The 25964-nt window shown below is 28.0% G+C and overlaps 2 protein-coding genes across 2 annotated transcripts; both read right to left on the bottom strand.

The window, feature by feature from the left end:
- Nucleotides 1-532: 532 nt before the first annotated feature.
- Nucleotides 533-2683, bottom strand: LOC135931325 (uncharacterized protein DDB_G0271670-like). Its single transcript, XM_065468359.1, has one exon. The coding sequence runs from the start codon at nt 2543-2545 to the stop codon at nt 788-790; it is 1758 nt and encodes a 585-aa protein (XP_065324431.1). The 5' UTR covers nt 2546-2683; the 3' UTR covers nt 533-787.
- A 6427-nt stretch (nt 2684-9110) lies between these two features.
- Nucleotides 9111-20306, bottom strand: LOC135927920 (5'-3' exonuclease PLD3-like). Its single transcript, XM_065464193.1, has 9 exons — nt 20098-20306; nt 19876-20053; nt 14133-14247; nt 13864-13997; nt 11891-12145; nt 11437-11576; nt 10611-10773; nt 9969-10071; nt 9111-9865 (listed from the first exon to the last, which is right to left on the bottom strand). Exons 1-9 carry the CDS (start codon nt 20304-20306, stop codon nt 9636-9638), a joined length of 1527 nt encoding a protein of 508 aa, XP_065320265.1. The 3' UTR covers nt 9111-9635.
- Between the last annotated feature and the right edge of the window lie 5658 nt (nt 20307-25964).

The following is a 25964-nucleotide window of genomic DNA, read 5'->3' as shown; positions in this document are numbered from 1 at the left end:
TATATTATACTTCTTTATTTTTATATTTTCTTGGTCAAAAGCATTTATAAAATGTTAATGAATTAAATTGCCCTTAATAGTGCTCACAAATTGAGCAGAATTTTAGTTTAGCCCTATGTTGAGCAGAATTTTAGTTTAGAGTTATGTTTTTCCTTGGAAAAACGCTTGAGGTTTACATTACTTAAAAAAAATGGTGAAAAACAATATATTTTGCGTTTTTTTTAATTAAAAAAACGTTTACCAATCAATTTAGATGTTACCATTTAAAATACATCTAATTGATAAAACGCAAAAAAAGAAAAGGCTTTAATTTAAAAGCACTTTAATACTCTTAAAAGTACGGGTTCCCAAATTAGATAATTTAATTTTTACGGTATTCTCAAATTTACTAAAACAGTTGTCTCCACTCTTAGAAGAACTAAGAGTACCCCTAATCCTAAAGGATGGGAGATATACCCTAATACCAGTGTATATATGTACGTAATATAAGTGTAATTATATTTTATTAATATTTTAATATGAAATTGTTGTACAATATAAAATAAATTACTTTAACATAAATATTAAATAAGAATTATGACTAAAAATTTAATAGCACCTTTTTGCTTTGCTTTTGACAATTATAAAAAAAATGACTAGATATTTCGTTTCGAAAAGATTAAGAGTGGGGGGGGGGGGGTAGTAGAAAAATGAATTGGTATAACAAAGATTGATTACCAGTTTAATAACAATATAAATATTCAGCAATAAATAAATTCATTTGGTATTTTTGGCATATTTCCACGTATCAAGATGTGCCCGACCTTATGGTTGAACTAGAGGATGATCGAGAACTTGAACCACTACTACTGCTAGAAGAGGATGAAGAACTTTTATTTGAATAAGGCGCAGAACCCCTCAACGATGAATTCTTATCGCGATTTATGTTTGGGGCAGTTTTGGGTATATGATTTTTGACGTTATTAAACTGATCTACCAAAGTGGCAGTCGATGATTTTCGGCGTTGGTTTGTTTCTGAAGCGAGAATCGAAGCGTCCGACTTAGTGTTAACTGTTAATTTGTCATGCACATCGGCGCCTGGCTTATTTTTTGGGTTTGTGATATCGGATTTAACTAAGTTCGCAGATATATCGCGCTCAGATATGATAGAAGTTTTATGTTCTGGCATATACCAGGGTTTCTTAGTATTATTTGGTGTAACGGAATTTTCAATATTAGACTGATGAATTGATTTAGTGGATTGAATTGATAACTTTTTATCGGGACTGGGTGATCTTTCGATCATCCTACTCTCCAATTTACTTCTCCTCGAGGATGAAGGTTTAATATACGTAACACAACGGGGTTTATCGGTGTCCTTACCATCGAAGTTATTGAATTGATCTATATTATCGTGAATAGACTTTTTACGCGTTTCGACTATAGAATTTCTGATCCCGAATTTTCTAAACATGGCATCCTCCTCGCTTTCTCCGTCCCCTCCTTTTGTGTCCTGCAATTTGTTGTCATTAATTTTATTGGGTTGATTATCTCTAACTACTATTTCTTTCTTAACTTTTGCTTCAGTTCCTTTCTTTTTTGCTAGCTTCTTCGCTATGTCTTTTTCGCCAATAAAGGAAGAGCTCACAGTATTATCCTGAATTGATTGATTATTATTTAATGACGTAGAATTAGCGTCGGATGGAGATTTATATACGGGGAGATGAGCGATGTCCTTGTGTTTATCAAAATTATCGCGTAACGACTTTTTCCGAGTCTCGACGATTGAGTTTCGAATGCCTAGCTTTCTCAACTTCGCTTCTTCTTCGCCATTGTTATTAATTTGCAACTTTGGTTCTGTAAAATAAGGCTCTTTAATCTCTTGCCTTGTATCCGTTTCCTTAGCCTTTCCTTTTTTATTATTATTATCGCTATTTGTTGGTTCCTTAGCTATATCATTATTTCCTTTAAAGGAATATACTAACTCTTCCTTCTTAAATACGATTGATTCCTTTTTACCTCCTGCCATATGGGGCTGGCTACCATCTCGCGAAATATTGTTACTTATCGACTGAGTGTCATCAAACACAGGGTCATAGTAGAGCAAATATATGGGTTGTTCCTCATCCCTCCTTTGGTAGAGCATCTCCCCCTGGAAGGCCACTAAACCCTGTTTCCTGGCTCTTAGCAAAATTCCCACTAATTTATCGCTTATATGGGCGTAAAGTTTAAATAAATCGCCGAATTTTACGCATTTTAAACCGTTCCTTTCATCCGTCGTGCCTTTGCGATTTATCATGGCCGTCAAAAGTTCCACTTCTCTCTGGATATGTTTTTGGGCCTCGTGAGCTCTCATTTCAGTTTTAGATCCCTGAATTGGATGCCCATAATTCTGGGAATCGTTTTTGTCGGGCAGGCATGCTGTGGCAAAGTCGGGGTCGTAAGAAGAGGAAAATGGATTCAACAATTGACTCCTTGCGTGAACTTGAATGTCTTTATTGAATTTGCCTACTATATCGCTTATACCAAATCCACTTTTCCGGCCTTTGTTACTTCCGTTTAGCATTTTATTTATTTTTTATATAAACAAGTATTAGGAGTTTATGAAGTGTTTAGGGCATCGTCTTTCAAAAGAAAAATTGATTGATTTTAAGTAAAATTAAAAAAAAAATTGATTAAATTTTTGTGCCTTTTTTTTATTTTATTAGTTCAAGTTTAAAATTATTATTTTTAATATTACGTAAACAAACATTGATATTGATTTGAATAAAAATAATAAATATTTGGAATTTTTTTAATATTTTTTTATATTAAATTTAAAATGAATAATATTATTATAAATTATTATTTTAATTTTTATCAATTAGAAATCCCCCAAATTCCTTTCCGTATAGCTTATAATAAATTATATTAAATTTTGTTGTTTTGGCAACACAACTTATGCTTTTATATTTAATTCATTGATCTATTTTAATTTCAAAGATTTTGATGAATTTTCGTAGTTTTTTTTCTTTTTTTTTTAAATTACTAGTAATTTTAAGATCCTAATTGATATAGACTAAAATTTCCCAGTAATTTTTTTTTCTTTAAATTGTCGTCATCAAAAAATTTATTTTGGCTAGAATCTTAGAAGAGGAAACATATTTATTATTAACATTTTTTATTGATTCCTATCAAACAGATGTAATAAATTAAATTTTTTTAAAAATTATGAAAAATAATATGAAATTGTATCATACGCAAAAAAAACAATACACTACTCCAATCTTTTGAAATTATTACATTTCCTGAGTCACGTATTGACGTATATATTGAAAATTTCAAAGTGCCGATAAATAAATTTATATTATCGATCTCTCTGAATGAGTACCTGTCCTTTAATTATTTACTAACTTTAAAAAATCATGTAGAAAATCTCACATCCCTCAATAATTTAAAAAATTTGCAAATGTCATCTTATTAAGAGTCAAAATACAGAAATAGGCATATGTTGTATTGTGATATTTACGAAGGGCAATTTTTAAATTTAAATGCGAAATTCAGACAATTTTCTAAAATTTTTGAAATATTCTTGAGTTATATCAAATTTTTTAAAGATTTTTTATATGTATATATTTTAAAAAAAATATAACACAAAAGTTAATTGTCCGAAATTTATAGGGTATGTATTTTAGGTATTCTAACACATTTTGGAATAAATTTACCTGTCAAATCAAATTTTTCAATTAAAAATCTGCCTTAGATTATTATATAAAATTGACAGTTCCCGTGGATTCCATATCACAATACATATATAATAATATCTCCCCGGCGAAAATAGGAAATACTTCCCATATAGTCAATGTCTAATCAAAATACGCACTTTTTTAAGAAAAAAATCGATAAAGTTTAGCTTTATTTTTCGCCAATTTTTTTTCCCGGGGACTCAAAATATCGGCATATGCTTAAAGTTAAAAGTAATTTATATATATAAATATATTTTCACATGTTTAGAAAACTCTATTCTAAGATTTTAAGATAATCTTTTTTATCATTAACTTTTTTTTTGAACTTAATATATTAGTTTCCTATATTTTTTTTATACAAATTATAAATAACTAAAAAAAAGTTACGAAATTCGTAAAATAGGTCCTAAGTGATTAGCTTTTCCTCTCTGTCGTTGAAGGTTCAACAGATACGCTAAGTATTCCTCATCTCTATCTAACTGGAATAAATTAAGTTCGATGAAAAATTAAAATGAGGTACACGAACACGTGTGGGTAAGGCGCACAACAGTCCGAAAACTGTCGTTTAAACGTCCATAGGCTAAGATATAAAGAATTGGGGCAAAGCCATAACCTATATCCGAAAATTGCGCGTTTATTTAATTACTTTATGGGGTAAAGGAAGGGCTGATTAATTTTAAATGTGTAAAAAATTTATCTTTTAGTAAAGAACAACGATAGAAAAATTATATATTATATTTTTATAATTATTAAATAAATATATAAACAGAGTTGTTTAAAGTATCTATATACAAAAATGTGATAACTGAATCTAAATCTTTTTTAAAAAATATCTGTATCTAGATATATTTTAAGAGGTAACTGTTTTTTAAGTGTTTTTATATTTAAAAAAATAAGAATTTAAATAATTATAAATTATATTACAAAAACAAACCAGATAAATCATATTTTCAGCAATAAATGACAATATGGTAAATTTTAGTTGATAAGTTCAAGCGCGTAGCCAGGAAACCCGGGTTGGAATATTTTTTTTAATATTTAAAATGATATTTTTTGGGACTTTAAAAATTGATTAAAACTAATCATCATATAAAATTTATTATAATCCATGATATTTTAAAAAAATACAGTAAAATATAGGGAAATAAAAAATATTTAAGAGCGAACATTGTTAAAAAATAGTATAGCTATATAAACCGGTGTGTATAAATTACAAACCAATTTTTCAATAATTTGTTCTCCACTGGGGATTAAATCTCGATGTATAATAAGTAAAGCTCATTCTGTATATTTTCTGTTGTCTTACTTCTGAGAATTTTTTTCTTCGCAATGAAGAAAAGTTCCTCTTGTTGCTAAAATAGACAATAATTTTAATATATTTGGAAAAAAACTATAAAATATATTTCAAATCATGCAATGCCTCATGTTTCTTGTAAGATTATCTACCAAAATTAATCTTTTATACCAGTATTTAAATTTGGAAATTAATTAGCATTCAGATACATTTATATCCTCTGAATAAAATTGAGATAAATAATTAATTTTTTTCTATATCAAGATTTAATATATCCTCAATAGATTTTTAGGTATAATCTTATTTGTAAATTAGATAGATCCACTAGATAAATAACAAATAGTTCATTGAATTAAATCAAAAATGTATTCAAAAGTGGAATAGTAAAGGTTATAATATAGTATAATCCTCAATTGAATTCACGTTAATATGGAACCTTTTTTTTATTTAGCTAATTAATATTTTTTATAGGTAACTAAAATGCGTTACTTATTTATCGATTTAAAAAGTATTTCTTTAATATTTTAAAATGCTGAATGTAATTTATTTTTTTTATTAGATAAATTTTGAACTTTTTTTTGCATTCATTGATTCATTTATATAAAACTATATATAGAAAAATTAGTGGAATACGATAATAAAAGATCTAATTTGTAAATTGGGTTGAAAGGGCTATGTATTTCCTCAGGTCAGGCTCGGCATTAGGAACAAAATTAAGTAAAAAGGATTACATCTCCCGTTTCAAGAGATTTTTTTTGATGATATTTACGAAGAAAATAATCATATTCATAATTATGATATAATTATAAATATTTTTTGTCAGAGTTGTTAAAGGAACAAGATCAAAGTATCGATGATCCTGGATTCGATCCTAATTTTGGCAATTTACCCGGATTTATGATTTTCTTTTTAATTAAGGATCGTGATCATTTTGTTTAATATTAAATACTTCATTTTTTATTTTTACTTAAAAAGTATATTATAAATAAAATAATTTCAAATAAAATTAAAATATTATTTTTTTGAAAAAGATATATCCCCAACCCCATCATATTTTATTATCACCCGACATATTTTAAATAAAATAATTTCAAATAAAATTAAAATATTATTTTAAAAAAGATATATCCCCGTCATATTTTATCATCACCCGCCATATTTTATATTTTTCTAATAAATTTTATCAAGACAACATTTACGCATTTTATTTATAAAACCTACGAGTTTTATTTATTGAATATATATATTATCTTTAGGTATTTACTAACGTCTATTATAGATTTAGAGAATAATTTACACAGAGTTATTGAATTGCCAAATATAAATGATCTTTTAGTTTTTCCTCAGCACTGTGTAATAATGTTCATAATTTGGTAATATAGATTTTCTTCAATGGGGCTTATTAGTAGCAGCAATAATTCACTTAAAATTTAAGCTTAATTGGCCTCATATCAAACTGCTATAAAATCTGTTGGTAAAAAATAATTTCATTTGGAAAACCTGCAGGATCAACCATACGCTGATGCTTATTGAAATTATTGTGAATTAAATTGATACTTTCGTTGGGAAAATTTATTCACAATATGCATTTTCCCGTAATAATTTCTTTTATTTAAATAATTAAATTAATATTTTAGTACTTTGCTATCTAGCGCTCATGAGGAGCGCTTGTTTAGTAAAGCATGTTCTTATTGAAAGATGTGGATGTTTGAATGATAATAATTTAGTTTTCATTATTAAGGGCTTAACAAACTTGAATATGGTTATGCAGCAAATTTTTTTTGAGATCATCAATGTCAGACTCTGACATTCCTCTTTTAATAAAATATAATTAACCCTATATCCCATCTAGTTCTCCCCGCCGTATATTTAAAGTATCCTCCTTATAACTACTTTTTATAAAATATAATACATCAATCCCCTTATAGTTCTCCCGCACACCACATGGTTTAATAAAAAGTTTTAAACATCCTCAAAAAAAAATTCCGATGCTAAAAATTTTTTTTTATTGAGTTTGAAAGTTGACAATCTTTTATCTAATAGCAGAATGTTTATGGTTCCCTAAGGAAAATTATTTATAATCACATGACCTGTCAGATTTGATAAGTTATTAATAAAAATGATTTAATTTAATTATAAACCATTTATATCTTAACGCTAGACCAAATCTCTCAAATCTTTAATTAACCCATATCTCTCAAAATTTTGATCCTAGATACTTATCACCCAATTAAAAAATTTCCTTGAATTGGTTTACTATCATACAAAATATTTAATTAAATGATAGTTAAATTTTTATAATACATAATACAATATAATAATCAAATAATTTATAAATAATAATTGTTAGATTTCAGTAATAGAACGTTCTAAAATATATAATCGTTATCTGTAATAACATTTTTATCCAAACTAAAAACTCCCTTTAGCGGGGGTAGATTGGTGCTATACTTTAAGAAAAAAATATGATATTAAATTAATTGCTTCTTCATTTTATCGATCTACAATAAGTTGGAAAACTTTAAATATTTAATCAACTAAAATTTAAAAGCATGTTGTCGTCATCCATTGCTTAAAATAAAAATTGTTTGTTGTTTTTGGAATCATATTTTTATAAATATATACGGGTCCGACTGTGAACCCGAAAAATTAAAAAAAAATGATTGACTGACAAAAAAAATGCAATTTTTAAATAAAATATAATTGAAAGCCTATCGACCTTGAGAAAATTCTTAGGGTGGGGCTCAGAGACCCTAGAGTTTAAATAAAAACGTTATTACTTAAAATCTTGTATGACGGTTTAGATTTTTTTAAAACTTAATAATTTTGACTAAACATGGGTATTCAAAATGTAATTTACTCTTGATGAGTGCTCTTTGAGATATCAAGGATTTTTTAATCAATTTTATTAGCTCAAATTTTTATACATGAAATTTTTATACATGCTTATAATACTATAAATGGAATTTTGGGCTAAGATGATGGTAAAAAAATTATAATTTAATTTTATGTTTTAAACCTATTTAATTGCGCATATCTTATTTAAGAAACGCACACCATATGAAAAAACTTTATAAATGTGTAGGTAAAATATTTTAAGAGATATTTCAAAGGTGATATTATAAAGAACATATTATATATCAATATAAAATGTGAATCAATTATCCATGATTAATATTTAAATATTTATCCACATTTATGAATTGTGTTTTTTCAAAAATCGTTATTTATTTTTTAAAAAAATGTTTTATTAATAACTGCTATGCACTACAAAATAATGAAAAATTAATCACAAAAATTATTTTTTTGCTTATAGTTTAGTTTTAAAAAGGAGTAGGAAAATATAAGCTTTGATCAATAACTGTTCTTTTTTGAAATAGTAAGCAATACCCATATTCCTTGCATGGATAGGAGTATAATAAAATAATTTTACATTTTGTAGAAGTATGCCTCCACCCAGATAAATATTTAAAAAACAAGATTCCCTCCACAGCCGAGTTTGAGAAAATGCCTCACTGCCTGAATTCCCGAATTCGATCGGATAGGACAGATCCATCCAAGACTCAACTATAATCCCTTAATCCTCATTCAGTTAGCGCTAATTTGCGGCGAAGAATAGAAAAATGCAGCATATATTGTAAAATTCGCCACGAATTTGCTTATATTTAATATACATCGCTGTGAATTTGCGCTAACTATGATCCTAAAGTCAAAATATAAACAAATAAGAAATGAGGCGAAATGAAACTCCGTAAATCATTAAATATATAATTTATCAAAAACATATTAATGATTTATTTGACTTAAAAAAAATCGTCAAAATAAATGTAAGAATTCTGTGATTATGATATAATAATATAATTTCCGTTTAAAAAAATACCGTTTAATTATAACTGTAAAATTGAAAAATGTCATGAAGAAATTAAATGTATGGAGTTTTAAATTTATAATTAGTACTAGAGTTGTTAAAAAGCCTGATTCGGGTCGATTTTTATAAATGACCAGATTAATATCTTAGCAAAAATAACGATGTCGGAATTGGACCTCTATTCGCCAAATCTTCTTTCTTTCTTTCTTTCTTTCTTTCTTTCTTTCTTTCTTTCTTTCGTATATAATACTATTAGAGTCGTTTTAAAAAACTGACCCGAATCGGGCATTTTTTTAAAAAAACCCTAATTAATACTGAAGAATAAAGATAAACAATGGTCAAAACATACTATCAGAAAATAAACAAAATTATATAAATTGAAACCGATAAAATTTTAAAATAAATTAACACAATTAGTTAAAATATTGGCACAAAAGTTCATAAAGAGATTGGCGCATTAGGATTATTAAATATTATATTTTCTTTAAAATGATAAAACATGGTTGTTTACTAGTTTAATTAGAAAACGATGTTGAAATTATTTTTTTAGTATTAAAAAAATAAAAATAATTGTAATTCTTGTTTTTTTTAAACTAAATAAAATAATATAAAGAGCAAAAAAACAGAAAAATTTTGAGCAAAATAAAACTAGTTTTAAATTGAGTTGGATCAGCTGATAGTTCTATATAATCGTAAAACAATTACACTAAAAAAATGGGCGTCAAAATCCGCGAAATGTAACGAGAAATGTTTATACGACAAAAATGTTTTAAAAATTATTGGAAGAAAAAGCAAAATTTTTTGGGATGGTGAAGTTATAAAGATCTATCGTCAAATCTGACGACCAATCCCTGTCAAATAATTGCTCCAATTGACTCCTAAAATCGTCGGTGACGTGTAAATTTTCGTAATTCTGCGTGGTGCCGTTAATCAAAGGTTTTATAATTATGCCCACCCCGCCAGTCCATAAAAAGTAATCAGCGCTCCAATTCGAAGTCCCTATTATTAATTTATTTATTTTAAATATATATATATATATAGTATATAAATACATTTATATTAAAAATGAATAATGAATTTATTAAAAAAAAAAATTTTTTACCAATGTATGCGGCCGAATCAGTGACCATTATTTTATTATGATTGACTCTAGCGTAGGGGATTTTCTTTTGTTTGTCGTTGAATGATGGTATCACCAAAATCCTCTTAATTAACGATGAAAAAATTAAAACGAAAACATTTTTTATTTTAAAATTTTCCGATTAAAATTTGAGAGGTTTTGCAATCGGCAAAATTCTCATGCCCAGCCGGGTGAGAATTTAGTTTTTGCCCAGCCTGATTTCAATTTTTTTTACTAAGGTTGGCTGGCCTGGTTTTTAAATATTTTTTTCTTTAAGTACAAGGCCTTAAACCAAAAATATATGTTGTTGAACACTCAAAAATAAACAATTCATAATCTTGGGAAGTGTGGTTAAATTAACGGATTCTCAATTTCCAAAAATATCAGAATTCATCAAATATATATAAAAAAATTTGCCAGATTTTAATTAACCCAGCTCATTATAATTTTTTTGTTTCAGAAGTGGTAATGGGCCGGCTTTGCAGATTTCTGTTTTAAATATAAAATCCAATCTGCTTAATTAGATTTATAAAATAATGCTATATTATGGGATTTTTGGAGGATAAGAATCAGACCAGGCTAAAATTATTATGAATAGTAAATAACACATATATTTTTTTAAACTATTTGTATATCGGCTAATCCGGTAAAAGTCAATTCGTAAAGCGATTTTAAGAAATGGAGAGTCTTGGGATTAGAATGTTCCCACCAACTGATTAGCATTCTTATTTTGATACCCCTGTTAAGAGCGGCCTCTCTTAAAGCGTTGTCTATTATCGGCCAGTATCTTAAAAGATAGGAAAGAAAGGAAAAAGTAAAATGATTTTAAAAATAAAGATTCAGGAGTCCATTGAAGGAAAGCTCTAAGTGAAATTCCACATTCACAAGTATGTAATATATTTTTTTAAATGGTTATAAATTCATATTTATTATAAATATCTTCAACTGTAATGTAATAAATAAAATTAAAATGAAGAACTTTGGTGGTGTGGTAGATCTGAATTAGAAACTCGACTTAAATTATTTTATAAAATTTAAAAAAATTATAATTATAATAAAATATATTTTTTCCCATATTTTTTAAGAAAATATTTACGTGCGTTATCGATAATCAAAAAAAGAAACGCGTTACACGTTACTTTATAAAATAAGTTAAGAATGGTGTTTCTTTTCCTCAAAAAAAAAAGGAACGCAGTTAGTAATGATGTTACTTTACAGCACTAGCCTTATTATTTCGGCAATTCGATTATAGAAAGGATGATGAATATCCTTATTAACTTATTTATTCAAATTAAACTATAAATTTAAAAAATAAATTAGTCCAGTATATTTTCTCGTCAAGTACCTGAAAATGACATTGTTCAAATAGGATAAAGGTTGAGATAAGTCAAATTAAATGAAATTTTGGTCTGTAGTTACATAATTATGTAAGAAATGAATTAATATTTACTGGAAGGATGGAAGATACAATGTTCCTGGCATGTATTCCATGACAGATATGTGGACATACTTTTGAGCATTATTTATAACGTCCAGTATTCCGTCTATATCATTCGAACGATCTTTACCATTCAAAATCGGGGGAGAACTCTAAGAATACGGAATTTTGGTTAAAAAAATTATGGCCTATTGCTAAAAAGAAGGAAATAGCAAGAGGATGAATATTAATGCTGGAACATTAAAATTTATTATATATCTATCCGTATAATAATGGTTTTATAAACTAATGGGTAGGTAAAAGAATTTTTCCTAAAACCATGGGTATGCGAAAGGGCTAAAACTTAAAAATGACGGAAGTGGGGAATTGTAGTCTAAAACCTGCTAATTGTAGACTCTAAAACCATATAATAATTCAAAGATAAGCAAAAATTATTATAATTTTATAAGTTATTAAAAAACCATACCGAAATATAGACGTTATACATCGTTCCATCTATGCTGCTGATGACAGCCGGCTGAGTTACGTTATACGAAGCAGTCATATTGTCCGGCCAAGGTGGCAAGATAGTCGCCTGATTACGTGTCAATAGATTTTCCTGATTATTTGTCGCTAGAGGCAGTTCGCGTGATGCACTAACCAACCAATAGGATTCGAATATTTTTCGAACATCTCGGGCTAAGCATGCACAATCACGGGCTAGGACCCCGACTTCTTTTACCTTTTAAAACAAATATATTTATAGTGAAAGGTGTAGGGAATCAACTCCCAGGGATAAAAATATGTTTTGATCTAGGCTTTGATGTCAGGCTGTCTCAATATACCTCCTACGGCTAAAGCTAAGTGATTTACACTTTTTTAAATATTTCTAACAAGTCACGTCGTTAAGAGGATGCATAGACTTAACTCCTTAAAACTTTAAACTAGAGGTCGGCATTGGGCGGGGTTTCAGTCCGCCCCTTCATCTAAGTGGGCGGACGGATGGGCGGGTAAAAAAATTTTCAAGAATGGGCAGGTGGGCGGGTTAAAAAAATTTTGAAACTATGGGCGGGTTAAGAAATTTTAACAATGGGCGGGCGGGTTAAAGAAATTTAAAATTTTTGTTCAAAAACAAACTAAAGAAAAATCATAATTAATTAAATTATCAATAATAATATTTCTTTTTTTATAATACCAATCGTTTTTTTTAAGTGAAGAACACTTTACTAGTTTTTCTACATTTTTATCTAATTGTTCCCAACATATATAATGTCTCATAATGGATTTCATTGATGTAATACCCTGATTTCCCGTATGCTATATATGTAAAACTCTTTTTTGAAGTGAGTACGGAATGATTAATCTGCCATTACAAAATAAAATACCGTCATCATTTTCTATTTCATCTATTCTTGTTCTAAAAGCTAGTAATTCTGGTGCTTGATTTTGTATATTTGTACCATTTCTTAATATTTTTACTTTCTTAAAATTGGATCTTTTGCGGTTTCCTCTCTAAGTTCTTTTCTTGATAGAGTTAATGTGTCATAAGTAAGATTTCTTATATATTTCACTGTTTTATTTTCGCTTGTTATTCTATCATCATTTTTCTCTATTGGGTTTGGCGATAAAGCATCTGCAATTATATTATTAGCGTCATTTTTGCACATTATATCATAATCATATGCAGATATTATAGGACCAACGTAATAATCTTTGGCTTGTTAATGAGCTTAAATCTCTGCTATTACCAGGTTTGTGGTCTGTTCGTATTTTAAATTTTGGTTCATACAAATAGTTATGAAATTTTTCTACGCCGTTTATTATTGCTTTTGCTTCTTTGTCTATTGTAGAATAATTCTTTTCAGCGTCTTGTAAAATTCTTGAGTGTAAGCTATTGGAAATTCGTTACCATTATCATATTTTTACATGTGTACAGCTCCAAATCCTTGGTTAGATGCTCCTGTTACTAATATTAACTCGAGGTCCGATTTATAAAACTAATTTTTGTTCTGTTCCGAATAGCATGAAAACGATTAGAAAAATAGCACGGTATTTTATTTTGAAATGGCAAATTAATCATTCCGTATACTTCAAAAAAGAGTTTTACATATATTGCATACGGGACATCCGGTCTCACTTGAGGAAGAGGATATACTTCAAACGGATATTCTACTTTGGTGGAAACGACAAGAAAGAGATTTGCCAATGTTAAGATTAGCAAGAAAATTATTGGCAATTCCTGCAACTAGTGCTGGTCCAAAAACCCGTCCAATGCAGACCTCTACTTTAAACCCTCCCCCTACAAGAAATTTTAAACTATTAGATATAAATTGTTATCTTTCTTTTTGCCCCCCCCCATCCCCGACAGGTGACAGTCATATAAATCATATTAAACTTCAAACAAAGATAAATTTTAATTCCTTTAAAAAAAAAATAATTCTTGGATAAATAATATTTCACTTGAGTAAGGGATCGCCAATCCATGTTAGCGCTGCCTATGTAAAAATGGGTATCGTCGAATATCCACAGCTTGGTGTGAAGGATACCGTAGTTAGAAAATTTACGGAAATCAAGCTTCCTCACCTTGGCGTTCGCTAAATATTATTTTATTTTTTTCGTGGATCACAAAATTAAAATTACTTGTTAATCATATTTTTTTTAAAAATATTTTCTTTTTCTTGATTTCTTTTTTTCTTCTTTTTTAAATAAAAATGTTTTAAAAGTTATACCCGCTTGAGCTAATATAGAAGTGTCCGGAGTCTCGCGAGCATAATTCTGAACAATCCTCAAATCTATCGCTCTATTCAGACTTGCGTCATATAAAGAATCGAATATAGATTGGCCCTTGAAAAAAAAATAATGTATGAAAATATATCTTTCTTAATATTTGGTGAGTTTTAAAAATGATAATTAATATTCAACGAGGATTTCAATTCACAGATTTAGCAAAATAAATTTATATTATATTCCAATCGTTTCGCGTAATATTTATGATTTGTCTCAAATATATCATTGTCGAATTTTAAAATGAGACATTTGGGAATTCCTGAGGTCCAATTAATTGGATAAAATTTGAATTTCAAATCGTTCTTTGTTTCTTTCGTCGAGGTAAGCTTTCCCCGTTTTTGACATTTTACCCGATGACCAGAAGGGTAATAGATATCCCCACGGCGGTATGCGGGAGACATATACATTTTTTTAGAGATACAGGAGCCTCAGGGGAGGGACTCCATAAGAATTGTTCTTTTTAGAGCAGGGCTCCAAGATTTTTGCGATGAGCCTTTGCCAATTTAGCCCAACAATATTGTTAAACGGCTCGATTTTTTAAAAAAGGATCAACACAATATTTTAGTCAAAAAATGTTACGCCAGCCTGGAGATTTTGCTCAAGGAGGAGGAAGGGTTTGGAGATTTATTGCCGAAATCTAGAGAATTGCGCAATATTATTTTGGTTTAAATCTTCCTTTAATATTGGCTAAATCGAGTCGTTTAACAACACTAATCCCGACGATGTCGATTTATTTTATAACGCGCCCCTACCTCCTACCACTAAATCAATTTTAGTCTTTTGTCATACTTCATAAATGTCTCTACATAAAACTGAAAAATATAATATATTGGATTTTTTCTCCCCATTTATAAAATAATAAGAAAAAAATGTCCAATAAATTAAATATTTCCCACTTGTCAACGACCAAAAAAAAAGAATTAATTATTTTTTTCTTATATATTATGATGATTGATGTGTAATATGTTTTCCTCAATTTTTGGACGATAAAAATGAGACCAGAGTCCCGTCGTAATTGGGCGCTTGGTAGTCACCATATCATAAAAAGACAATAGGATTGGTGTAACTAATATTGAGAATATAATGCGTAATCTAAAAATGAGTGTCTGCCCATGAAGGCAAGATGTCGGCCTGGTCACGTGCCAAAAAGTTTGGCAGGTTAAATTTTTATACTAATAAGAATTTGCGTTAAAATGGGAAAAATATGGTAAGATTCATGAGAATAAATTATATTGATTTTTCCTCCTCCACATTTTTTTTTGTCTTGTGGATAGTTTTGAATAATTTAATTTTCTAACAAAAATGGATTTGATATTTTTTTGTATATATATATATATACTTTTTTTTCCAATTATAAAAATAGAGAACAGACAAGGAGGGACAATAAATCACCACCAAATTTTAAAGAATCGTCCACTAAAAACTTTACACTGTAGGGGAGACCGGGGTAAAACGATAGGCATTTTGCATATTTACCATAAAAATTTTAAACAAGAGTCAAACACAACAAATTATAGATCAATGTGTAGCCCCATCTCTCTTCTACAAGATAAAAAAAAGTGTAGCCCTCTACCTATAATATTTTAGGAGCTATGATTAGTTATGTAAAACTACTCATTTTCGCCATTTTACCCTGGGTACAGGGTAAAATGGATAAGCACTAGGGTAAAGTGGTTAAAATAATATTTGACACATATTGTTTTATTTAACAAATATTACAAATTTAAGATTTATTTATGATTTTTATTTAAAAACTAATCGATACAATAAGGACATGTAAAATAATTATCATAATTAGCACATTTAGAGTGTGCCCATTCAAGGCACATTGTACATTTTAGCCATTCATCGCCCTCGCGACTATTTTTATAGTTTTTATTACAAATAACACATAAACAATTATTTTTTGATATCTTTTTTTTTCTCTGAATTAATAATTTTTTTTTATAAGGTGTAGATGTTAATATTTCTGAATTCTTTTTTTTAGATATTTTATCCGATGAAATATTGAATAATTTTGGAATAGGTATTATAGATGAAGGATTGAATACTTTATTATAATTTTTTGAGCATGATGGTAACATATCATGATAAGGTTCATCAATATCATCTGGAACATTTTCGTTCAATAATATAGATAAATCACTATCATTATTTTGAGTCACTGTAATATTTTCATCATTATTTTCAAATTCAATATTTGAGTTAGCATTTGAATTATTACAGCAGATATAATCTTGTTCTGTAAATATATTTGGGTTTAAAGGAAATATGTCACATGCTAAGAATCCATTTAATATATTATTTGATGTCACTGCCCTTGGTATTTCATTTTTTAACACTCCTGGATTATCATAAATCTGAAATTGTTGCCCCACATGATTTTTAGATTGAGCATTATTAAAATTATGAAATACAATATAATTTCAATTGAGCATTTTTATTAAAGTTACCAAATTAATAATATTTAGATTGAGCATTATTAAAATTATGAAATAAAATATAATTTCAATTGAGCATTTTTATTAAAGTTACCAAATTAATATTGATATTTAGATTGAGCATTATTATAATTATGAAATACAATATAATTTCAATTGAGCATTTTTATTAAAGTTACCAAATTAATATTGATATTTAAATTGAGTTATTAAAATTATGAAATACAATATAATACAAACAATATAATTTAATTACTTGTTTAAGCGTTAATCCCATAAATGACCTACTTGCTTCTAATATGTAGTCACACAATCTAGATTCTTCTTTATTTGTAAATATTTGTTTATGATGATCTGAACTTTTAATACCAATTTTACATCTCCTTCTCAACGTTGTATAAGGTATGTTAAATTTTTAAGCAGACAAATTTAATGAAGTATTATTTGTTATTTTATATTTTATGGCTTCATTTATTATATTTACATCTCTGTATATGGTTTTTCTTTTATAATTTCTCATTATTTGATTGATACAATAAAAATTATAATAAATGAATTAATGAAAAATTAATGAAAAATTAATGTGAATAATTTTATATTTTAACCGTTTTACCCATAACAGCTTTACCCCTAGGTGACATATATTATAAATATCGTTATTGCGTGACTTCTAATATAGCTAAAGATGTCAGATAAATTTTATTTTATAGCTAATACATTAAGGAACATGTGTGCCAAATTTTGAATCCTGAGGATATGTAAATTTTACTAAAAGCAAAATATACTAGAGAATGAATTTTATATTTTTTGGGTAAAAAACAGTTTTTTGACAAAATATATAAAACCAGGTAAGTTTCTTAAAAGATGAACATAGGTAAGAAATTAGATATAAAAATACATCTTCACACCAAATTTAAGGTCTTTATACTCAATGGTTAAAAAGTTATTCGCGTTAACATTGTTAACCCGTCAATCGCTTTACCCCGGTCTCCCCTACTTCAAACGATAATTGCGAATAAATTTAGTAAAAGCATATCAAGTATGTCTATTCGTATTGTTAGAAATCATTTAACTTTTATTTACATTCTTTTAAAGTAGCATATCTAGAATTATACATCAGGTAGAGGAGAGGGGGTCAAAAATTATAGGAGTTTAAATTACCAGTGTAGGGTATTCATAATTTTAAGAAAATCTGATTTTATTTTAAATTAAGATTTCGCTATTTTTTTTAAATGGAAATCGTATGTTAAATCATTTTTTGAAATTTTTTAGAATTATATTTTGGACAAGTTTTTATTTTTATATTTAAAATAGTTTATTTATTTATTTTCATTTAAAGTTTCGAAAGTTTGTGAATTTAATTTTTGATGTTTTGGAGAGTGCATAACTCCTCATTATTAATTAGCTTGAATTCGCGGCGTATCATACAAAATATGTTGTGCTTTGGTATTATCCGCCACGAATTCGTGATATGTGAATGCAGGGTAAGGAAGATAAAAAAAAAGGGGGTATTACAAAGATAAAATAGATTGATTTGTTTTAATGGTTCAGATAAACGTATTTAAATCCCATTTATAAATATATAGTTTATTTCGGAGAAGGGGGGGGGGGCAAGAATTATGTGATCATAATAAATTTTCATATTAAGTGGCCAACATCAAATATATATTTTCATTTTCAAATGTCCGACTGACACTCCCCTTAAATAAGCCAATGGCAGTATCAAAAATCAAAATCGTATATCAAAACTTACCTTTTAATGTAGAGATAAATTTTTTTAATACAAGCTTATTTACTCAAATGAATTATAATCTATGTAAATCCGAGCGAGTTATTAAAGTATCTAGATACAAAGATGTTGTATCGATCTCTTGCCAGCTTGGATAAAAGTGACCTCGTGGGTCATCCAAGGATAACAATCTCGTGGCCAGTTCTAGGATAATGGTGACCTCATGGGCCATTCAAGCACAATGTCGACCAATCTACAATGGATTAGATAACGATTCTCAGGTGGGAGAATACAGTGGCTTCGATAAGGATACTCAGCAGGGAGATCAAATATACAACGGCCTCAATATCGATACTTCGATGGGAGATTAAGCATACAATGGAATAAATAATAATACTCCAGATGGGAAATTAATCAACAATAGAATTGATATGAGTACTCTAGAGGGAGATCCATCGATATTGATGCACTGATGAGAGATCAATCAATAAGGGAAACGATATTTATATGAGATCAATCAACAAAGGAAACGATATTGAGTGATCTGCATTGGGCCTAATTTTTTAAGCCCCCGGCTAGGCCCAAAATTTTTTTAAAAAATTTTTGCCAGCCTGATATTCTAAATTTTTTTTTTAAAAATTTACTAGCCTGGCCCTTATTTTAATATAGAAATTAATTTTTATAATTACTCAAAATAAATTATATATGTTACATCTAATTTCTATAAATAAAATTAAATATTTTTATTTTACATAAAAATTCAACATACAATTGATAAATTTAGATAAATTAAAATAATTTCCAAAACTCAACCTGACCCAACCCATATTTTTTAAAAAATATTAGGCCCAGCCCAGTTCAAACTCGATTTCTTTTTTAAAAAATAGAGGTACAGGCCAGGCCTACTTTTGCATATATTTAATTGATAGTCTATGAAAGATCCGTACCAATTCTTAAGACAAAGATTTTTTAGGAGAAACTAAGTCATGGATGCCTCTAGGAGATGTAGGCTTCCTTTCTATTAATGAGGGGATAAGTAGTAATGTAGAAATATATTTTAATATATATACATTATGAATTATTAAATTTGAGATATAATTATATATATATTTATGATTTAATATAATATTGGGTGATATTAAACTAACACCCGTATCATCTATTATGATGTAATATACAGATTATTATTCTATTTATTATAGCATCTTCCATAAATGGGCTCTATTTAGAATAACTGACAAAAATACAAAATGTATTCACACATTGCAAAAAAATATTTTAATAACTATATTTCAGCCAAAATATGAAATATATACTAATAGATATTAATCGATATTTCTATTGTATTATAAATGGTGCATTATATTATAAAATTTTTAAAAAATAGCGCTTTCCATCCACAAATCTGTGAACAGAATGAATCCTGTCTAAAAATGACAGTTTGCTCCTTTATTTATAATTAACAATAATATGGAATAAAACAATAAGAACACTAAAAATTTAATCATAATTTACCTCCCAACTCGAATTATCATTAAAAACATTACTGCTTCTTAATGTCCAATATGATGAAGCTATACATATATTTTTTTTTGAATCATCAATTAGTTTTTTCCATACATCATAAGTTAAATTTGAATGAAGAGTTGAATTAAAATTAATTCCTTCTGGAATACTTTCTACCAATGTAAAACTTTATATTAAACAGAAATTGTGAAATAATATTTGATTTTATACCTGCAGTGATCTTTACAATGTTCTATATGAACATTTTTAGGAGATTCTTTTTGTAGAAATGGGAATAACAGCAAAATAGTAAGTAAGGCTATGCAAACGAATATTGAAACACATGATGGCCTTGGAAATTTTCCTTTTACAATGTAGAGAAACCTACATATCGTGGGTTTTTCCAATTCTTTATAAATAATGTAGGTTCTGTCATCCATATGATTTTAGTAACGAATGACAATAAGGGTACCTTCAGACAGACAGATGTTTGGTATTTTATATGTATAAAAATATTTATAAAATAATATTGTACTAATGTCTAAGTTTTAAATTGCCATATATTAAAATGGGAAAACAATATTTATACATAATGTCTACTAATCAGGTTTTTTCTATATTATTTTTCTTACGTTTGGATTTGTAACATTGGTGTATATTTGATATTGATTATATTATTTGTAAAACCCATGATGAATGATGTTTAATTTATTTAAAAGAATTATATATCAATATTATTTTGATTTTTATTGTTTTTTATTTATCATATAAAAAGGTTGAAATTTGCCTAATAATATATATTTTCATTTATTTATATTAAAAATAGAACTTATAGAAAAAAGTGTAGAGTATTTATTAAATAAAATTATTCTCCAAGAATATAAAGGCGATAAAACCATTATAGTAAATAGATCATATACTCTCCATTTTAAAAAAAAGATTTTATTAATATTTTCACTTTTTTGCATACTTTTTAATTGAATGTAGATCTTGATTTCTGAATCTTTCCGGCTGGGCTGGGTATATTAAACCCTAAAAATTCAAAATATAGTTGATCTTTAAATATGTTTAATAAGTAAATTTTGCAAATAGAGGATTATTACAATTATATAGATTGTACGAATTGTTAAATTAATTTGGAAATCGTGGTCAATTTACCACAGCAGTCATAGGCGAGCCGAGCGAGGGGGGGGGACAAGGGGAAATCCCCCTAACTTTAAAAATTTATCACTTTTTGTGAATATCCTTTTAAGCTAATTAATAATATCCCCTTTAGTCGTCCCCCTACAACCTGACCCCCAAAAATGTATGCATATATCTTAAACAATAATTTGAGAAAGAATGTAAAAGTTGATATTTTTTTAAACCAAAACTATTCATCATAATTTATACATTTTCGGAAAAAAGCATTTATATATAAAAAAAGTGAACCAAAATGTTTGTAAAGAAATGGAATATAAGCTAAAGATAAGTCTTAAGACAAAAGTGAAATGTATTATAATTATATCAATAAATCCATCTTCAAATAACTAAATAATATAATATATCAAATATAATTTTTTATAAAGTGAGTAATTGTAATTTATTTATCCTAATAAAAGTAAAATATAATTATAAAACTATTGATAAAATTAAATCATAAATTAAATAAAAAAATTAGAGCACAATACAAACAGTGGAATATTATATGTCGCATATTTACAGTATATCTAATTTTATCAATTATCATATGACAATCAAGTAATTTTTACCAATATAGCTAATTATATATTTTACAGAAAACAATAAAGTATTGATGAGGACATCAGAAAATATCTTTTAAAACATTGTGGGATGAATAATATGAAGATTAATTTTAAATATCATTTTTTATCTAAAATAAATATATGGCGTTAAATATTTGTATGCATATTGTTGCTATATTTATTATCAGGAGCATTGATTAGTAAAATTTGTTAAAATATTAACTGTAATATATTCTCTAACTGTCAAATATGTCTGTAAAAATGGAATTTTACCTAGTATTTTGTAACCAATTCTATATAATAGAGGAATATCAACTATTTGTCTACTTACTTTTTATAAATAAATTTCGAATACTTGTTTGGAATAATTATTACCATGCTTTTATATTTATGTATATACAAGTAATTTATTATATTTTATATAAACTAACAAAAATATATTTTATATTTGTTCCAGGCTTATTTTTATTATTAAAATTATCCTCCTATCTTATGAAAATTATTTTAGACTATATAAAGACTAACGTAACTCGGCCGAAGGCTGAGCAAAAAATCCTCCCCCCCCCTTAGGAAAATCCTGGCTACGCCTATGAAGCAGTCGTTCTATAATACTATACTGATTAATTTTATTTAAAATTTATATCTGACTCGGTTCAAGCTTTTTTTAAAACATATTAGACCTGACTTAGGATCACCAATGTCTATCCACCTGTTTTTTTACATGTCTAAATATTAAGATTTCCTTTATTTTTATTTTGAAAATTTGAAAAAATCACTATATATTTTAATCGAACAATTTAAGAACGATTTTAGCCACATGACCAATATCTAAAGTGCAAAATCTAATGGAACAGAGTGCATATCCCAGTCTAGGAATACTTACAAATATAAGGAAGTATGATATCGATCTGTAAAAAATTAAAGATACAAAAGTTGCATAGTTATATTCTATTTCCAATTTTTGATAATAGACTTATTTTCAATATAATATACTTTATATCATGTTAAAGGGCTATTATGGAACTATTTAATTTAATTGTGGTTTTAGATTTATATTATTAATTTGTTAGTTTTGATATATTATAAATATTTACTATTTATTACTTTTAATTTCTTTTGAGAATAAAAAAAATAGAGAAAATATAAAATATTATTTAAATAAGAATTTTCATATAATAGAGTATGAATATTAAAAAAAATATACAACAATTTAGTATGGCCAATTAAAACATTTATTATTTAAACAAGCGTTGTCATATAATAGAATATGAATTTAAATATTAAGAAAAATTAACAAAGATTTAGTAAGGGTAATTAAAACACTAAAGTTGACCATATCTCAGAAAGTAAACTGATTTGGGGATTAAAATTTTAGATTTTCACTAGTTAGTGTATAATATGTATATACTACCATCATACAAATTTTAAAAAAATTGAAGGGGATTGGGTTAAATCTTCAGTTAATTTGATATGAATAAAAAATATCTATATAATATTTATATTAATATTAATATTTTATGTTTTGTTTATATTTAAATTTATTTATATATTTATATTTATCAGACTTGTTAAAATGGATTATAAATCTATCTAAAAAATATATATCTTCTAAAAATGGTCCTAAATACAGGTGCCGATACATCCTCTGAAAAATATCCAGATGCAGATACAATTATAAAAATGTATCTGTAAACAGATACAATTTTAATCATATATAGAATTAGCCGTTATTCTCATACAAAAACTCATATTATGAGAGCACAAAATACGTTAACAACATTTTTATATTATGGTTTCAATTCTAACACGATATAAAAGAATAATAAAAATTTGTCAATGTCCCTTATTTTACCGTCATTCAAAACAATTCTCATTTAAATTGAGCATTTAGTTTAAAAACATTTTTTACATTAAAATTATAATTATTCTTTTAATGTTAGCGGAATATCTATAAAATTATTTTCATATGTTTTAGTTAATTTAACTGCTAAAAATAATTTTATTCATCAATGGTATTGTCTATAATCAATGAGCGTAATGGCTAAGCAAAGCAATAATTTATATATTCCTTTACATGTCAAGAAAACAATTAATAATCAACAATAGTATCTTATAATTTAATATTACCTCAATTTCATCCTTATATCAATATAAAGACATTTCAGATAAATACAAAATATGTTTAAATACACAACATGTTCTGTCTGTTCTAAAAACATTTCTGTTACCAAAAATGGGAAAATAGCGACCCATGGCCCTCGGAAAAATAGATGTCCTCTCTCAGGTGTCTCACTATCAATAGCCCAAATAGACCTCCCTTCATACAGCTACCCTGTTTTAAATAATGATATGATACACTCTCCCAACCTCTGGAATGCTCTACCAATAATTCTCCAATCCCATTTATATAACACACTACCCTTGATTTCTAGGATTCCCTAAGGAGTTAGAACACTCACAGCCAATAAACTTAATATGACTATTTAATCATTCAACAATAATATCACCAATGCTGACAACTGGAAAAAACTCTTTGACTTTTGTTTTACCCACTTGAAGGCTCCATCAACAAAATTGAACTTAACAAAACAAATTAAGTGTCAATTAAACAACCCAATCCCTAACAGCAATGCCTCTTGCTCAAGACCTAACTATAATCGTAACATCCCAAATTTAAAGGCTAAACTTATCAGCCGTAAAATTAACGCATGTAATATTAAAGCAGCTTTAAATTTAGCAGTGTCCGAAGACACCATATCCCCTGACAATTTGGACACTATACTCTTATTACCTATACATCCCCAAGATTTTAATGAATTACCACCACCACCTCTATCCATTCCTACTCCTCCTTTAACTGTCATAGAAGTTACTAAGGCAATAGTCTCTTTCAGAAAAGACTCCTCAAGAGGACTTGACGGTTTTAGAGCTATATACCTTCAGGACCTTACCAAATCAACAACCACCAACATTGAACTTATACACAACATAACATCTCTACTTAATCATATTTTAAACGACAACATACCTTCTACAGTACAACCTCTTATTCACGGTGCACGCTTAATAGCCTTAAACAAAAAAGATGGCGGCAATCGCCGTCGGCCCTATTTTCCGTTGAATTATATCTAAAATTATTTGTACGCGCATTAAAAGCAAGCTCACCGAGCGATTAGTTCCCCATCAGCTTGGCTTCAACATACCTTCGGGTTGTGAAGCAGCCTCCCAAGCCATACGTATCCAACTTCACTCCACTAAAAACTGCATACTAAAAGTGGATTTTAAAAACGCCTTTAACTCTTTAAAACGAGAACACTTACTCCCTATTTTCTGCGACGCTTATCCAGAATATTCTCCATATCTTTTTGCCTCTTATAAAAATTCATCCTACCTTAAATTCAACAATACAATAATTGAATCAAGGCAAGGCATTCAACAGGGTGATCCCCTTGAACCCGCCCTTTTTTGCCTAGGTATCCAGTCAATCATTGAATCGATAAATCGTGAGAAAATAGCGCCTATAATAAATAATCTAACCAATATTACAGGGTTGTCTCTTTATAACAACAAATGCGAATTTTATTCACCAGATGAAACCTTTATCGTTCCTCATAACTTCACATCCATTAAACTATCCGGGTTCACACATCTTGGATCTCCAATAGGCGGCAATAAAGCAATCGAATATTTCAAAACAAAATTTCTCCGTAATTTCCACCTTTTACATAAAATCCTTCAAGTCCTTCACTCCCATCAAGCTTTCTTCCTTCTCAAAAACTTTATCAATCAAAAATCCAACACGCCTTCCGCTCTGCCCCACTTTTCTTATACCCGGAAATTCTCACCCAAATAGAATCAACAATCAAAGACTCTTTAGAAGGCATTCTTAATATAAAATTCAGCCCTAATTCTTGGATGCAGGCCTCCTTACCCTCGAAATTTGGGGGTCTTGGCTTAAGATCACTCGCGAAACTCAGCCTTGCTGCCTTTTTAGCCTCAGAATCAAGCTCCCGTTTAATTATTCTATCACTTAAAAATAACCCCACAGACCCCCATCTTCCCCACGCCCTAGCAATCTGGAAAGAGAATTCCTTCTCCGCTCCAATCCCCACATCATGAAAGCAACATGAGTGGGATCTTCCCTTAATACGCCACTCCGTTGAATATCTAATATCGAGTGCTGCTTCTAAGGGATCCCCATCAATCCTTTCACATTTATTATCTCCCATTACAGTTGATGAATCCTTAACAGTTAATTATCTCTCTCTCCCACAACTGCAAGTTCCACAACTTTTGCCTTCCCTATCGGGCTATGAATTGGTTAGAAGCTTTGCCCAGCTCAAACTTAAGACT

This window comes from Gordionus sp. m RMFG-2023, chromosome 1 (assembly GCF_954871325.1).
Source record: "Gordionus sp. m RMFG-2023 chromosome 1, tfGorSpeb1-WG-v2, whole genome shotgun sequence".
Classification (NCBI taxonomy): domain Eukaryota; kingdom Metazoa; phylum Nematomorpha; class Gordioida; order Chordodea; family Parachordodidae; genus Gordionus; species Gordionus sp. m RMFG-2023.
Note: the sequence above shows the minus strand (reverse complement) of the source record. Positions and strands in the feature narration are given on the sequence as shown.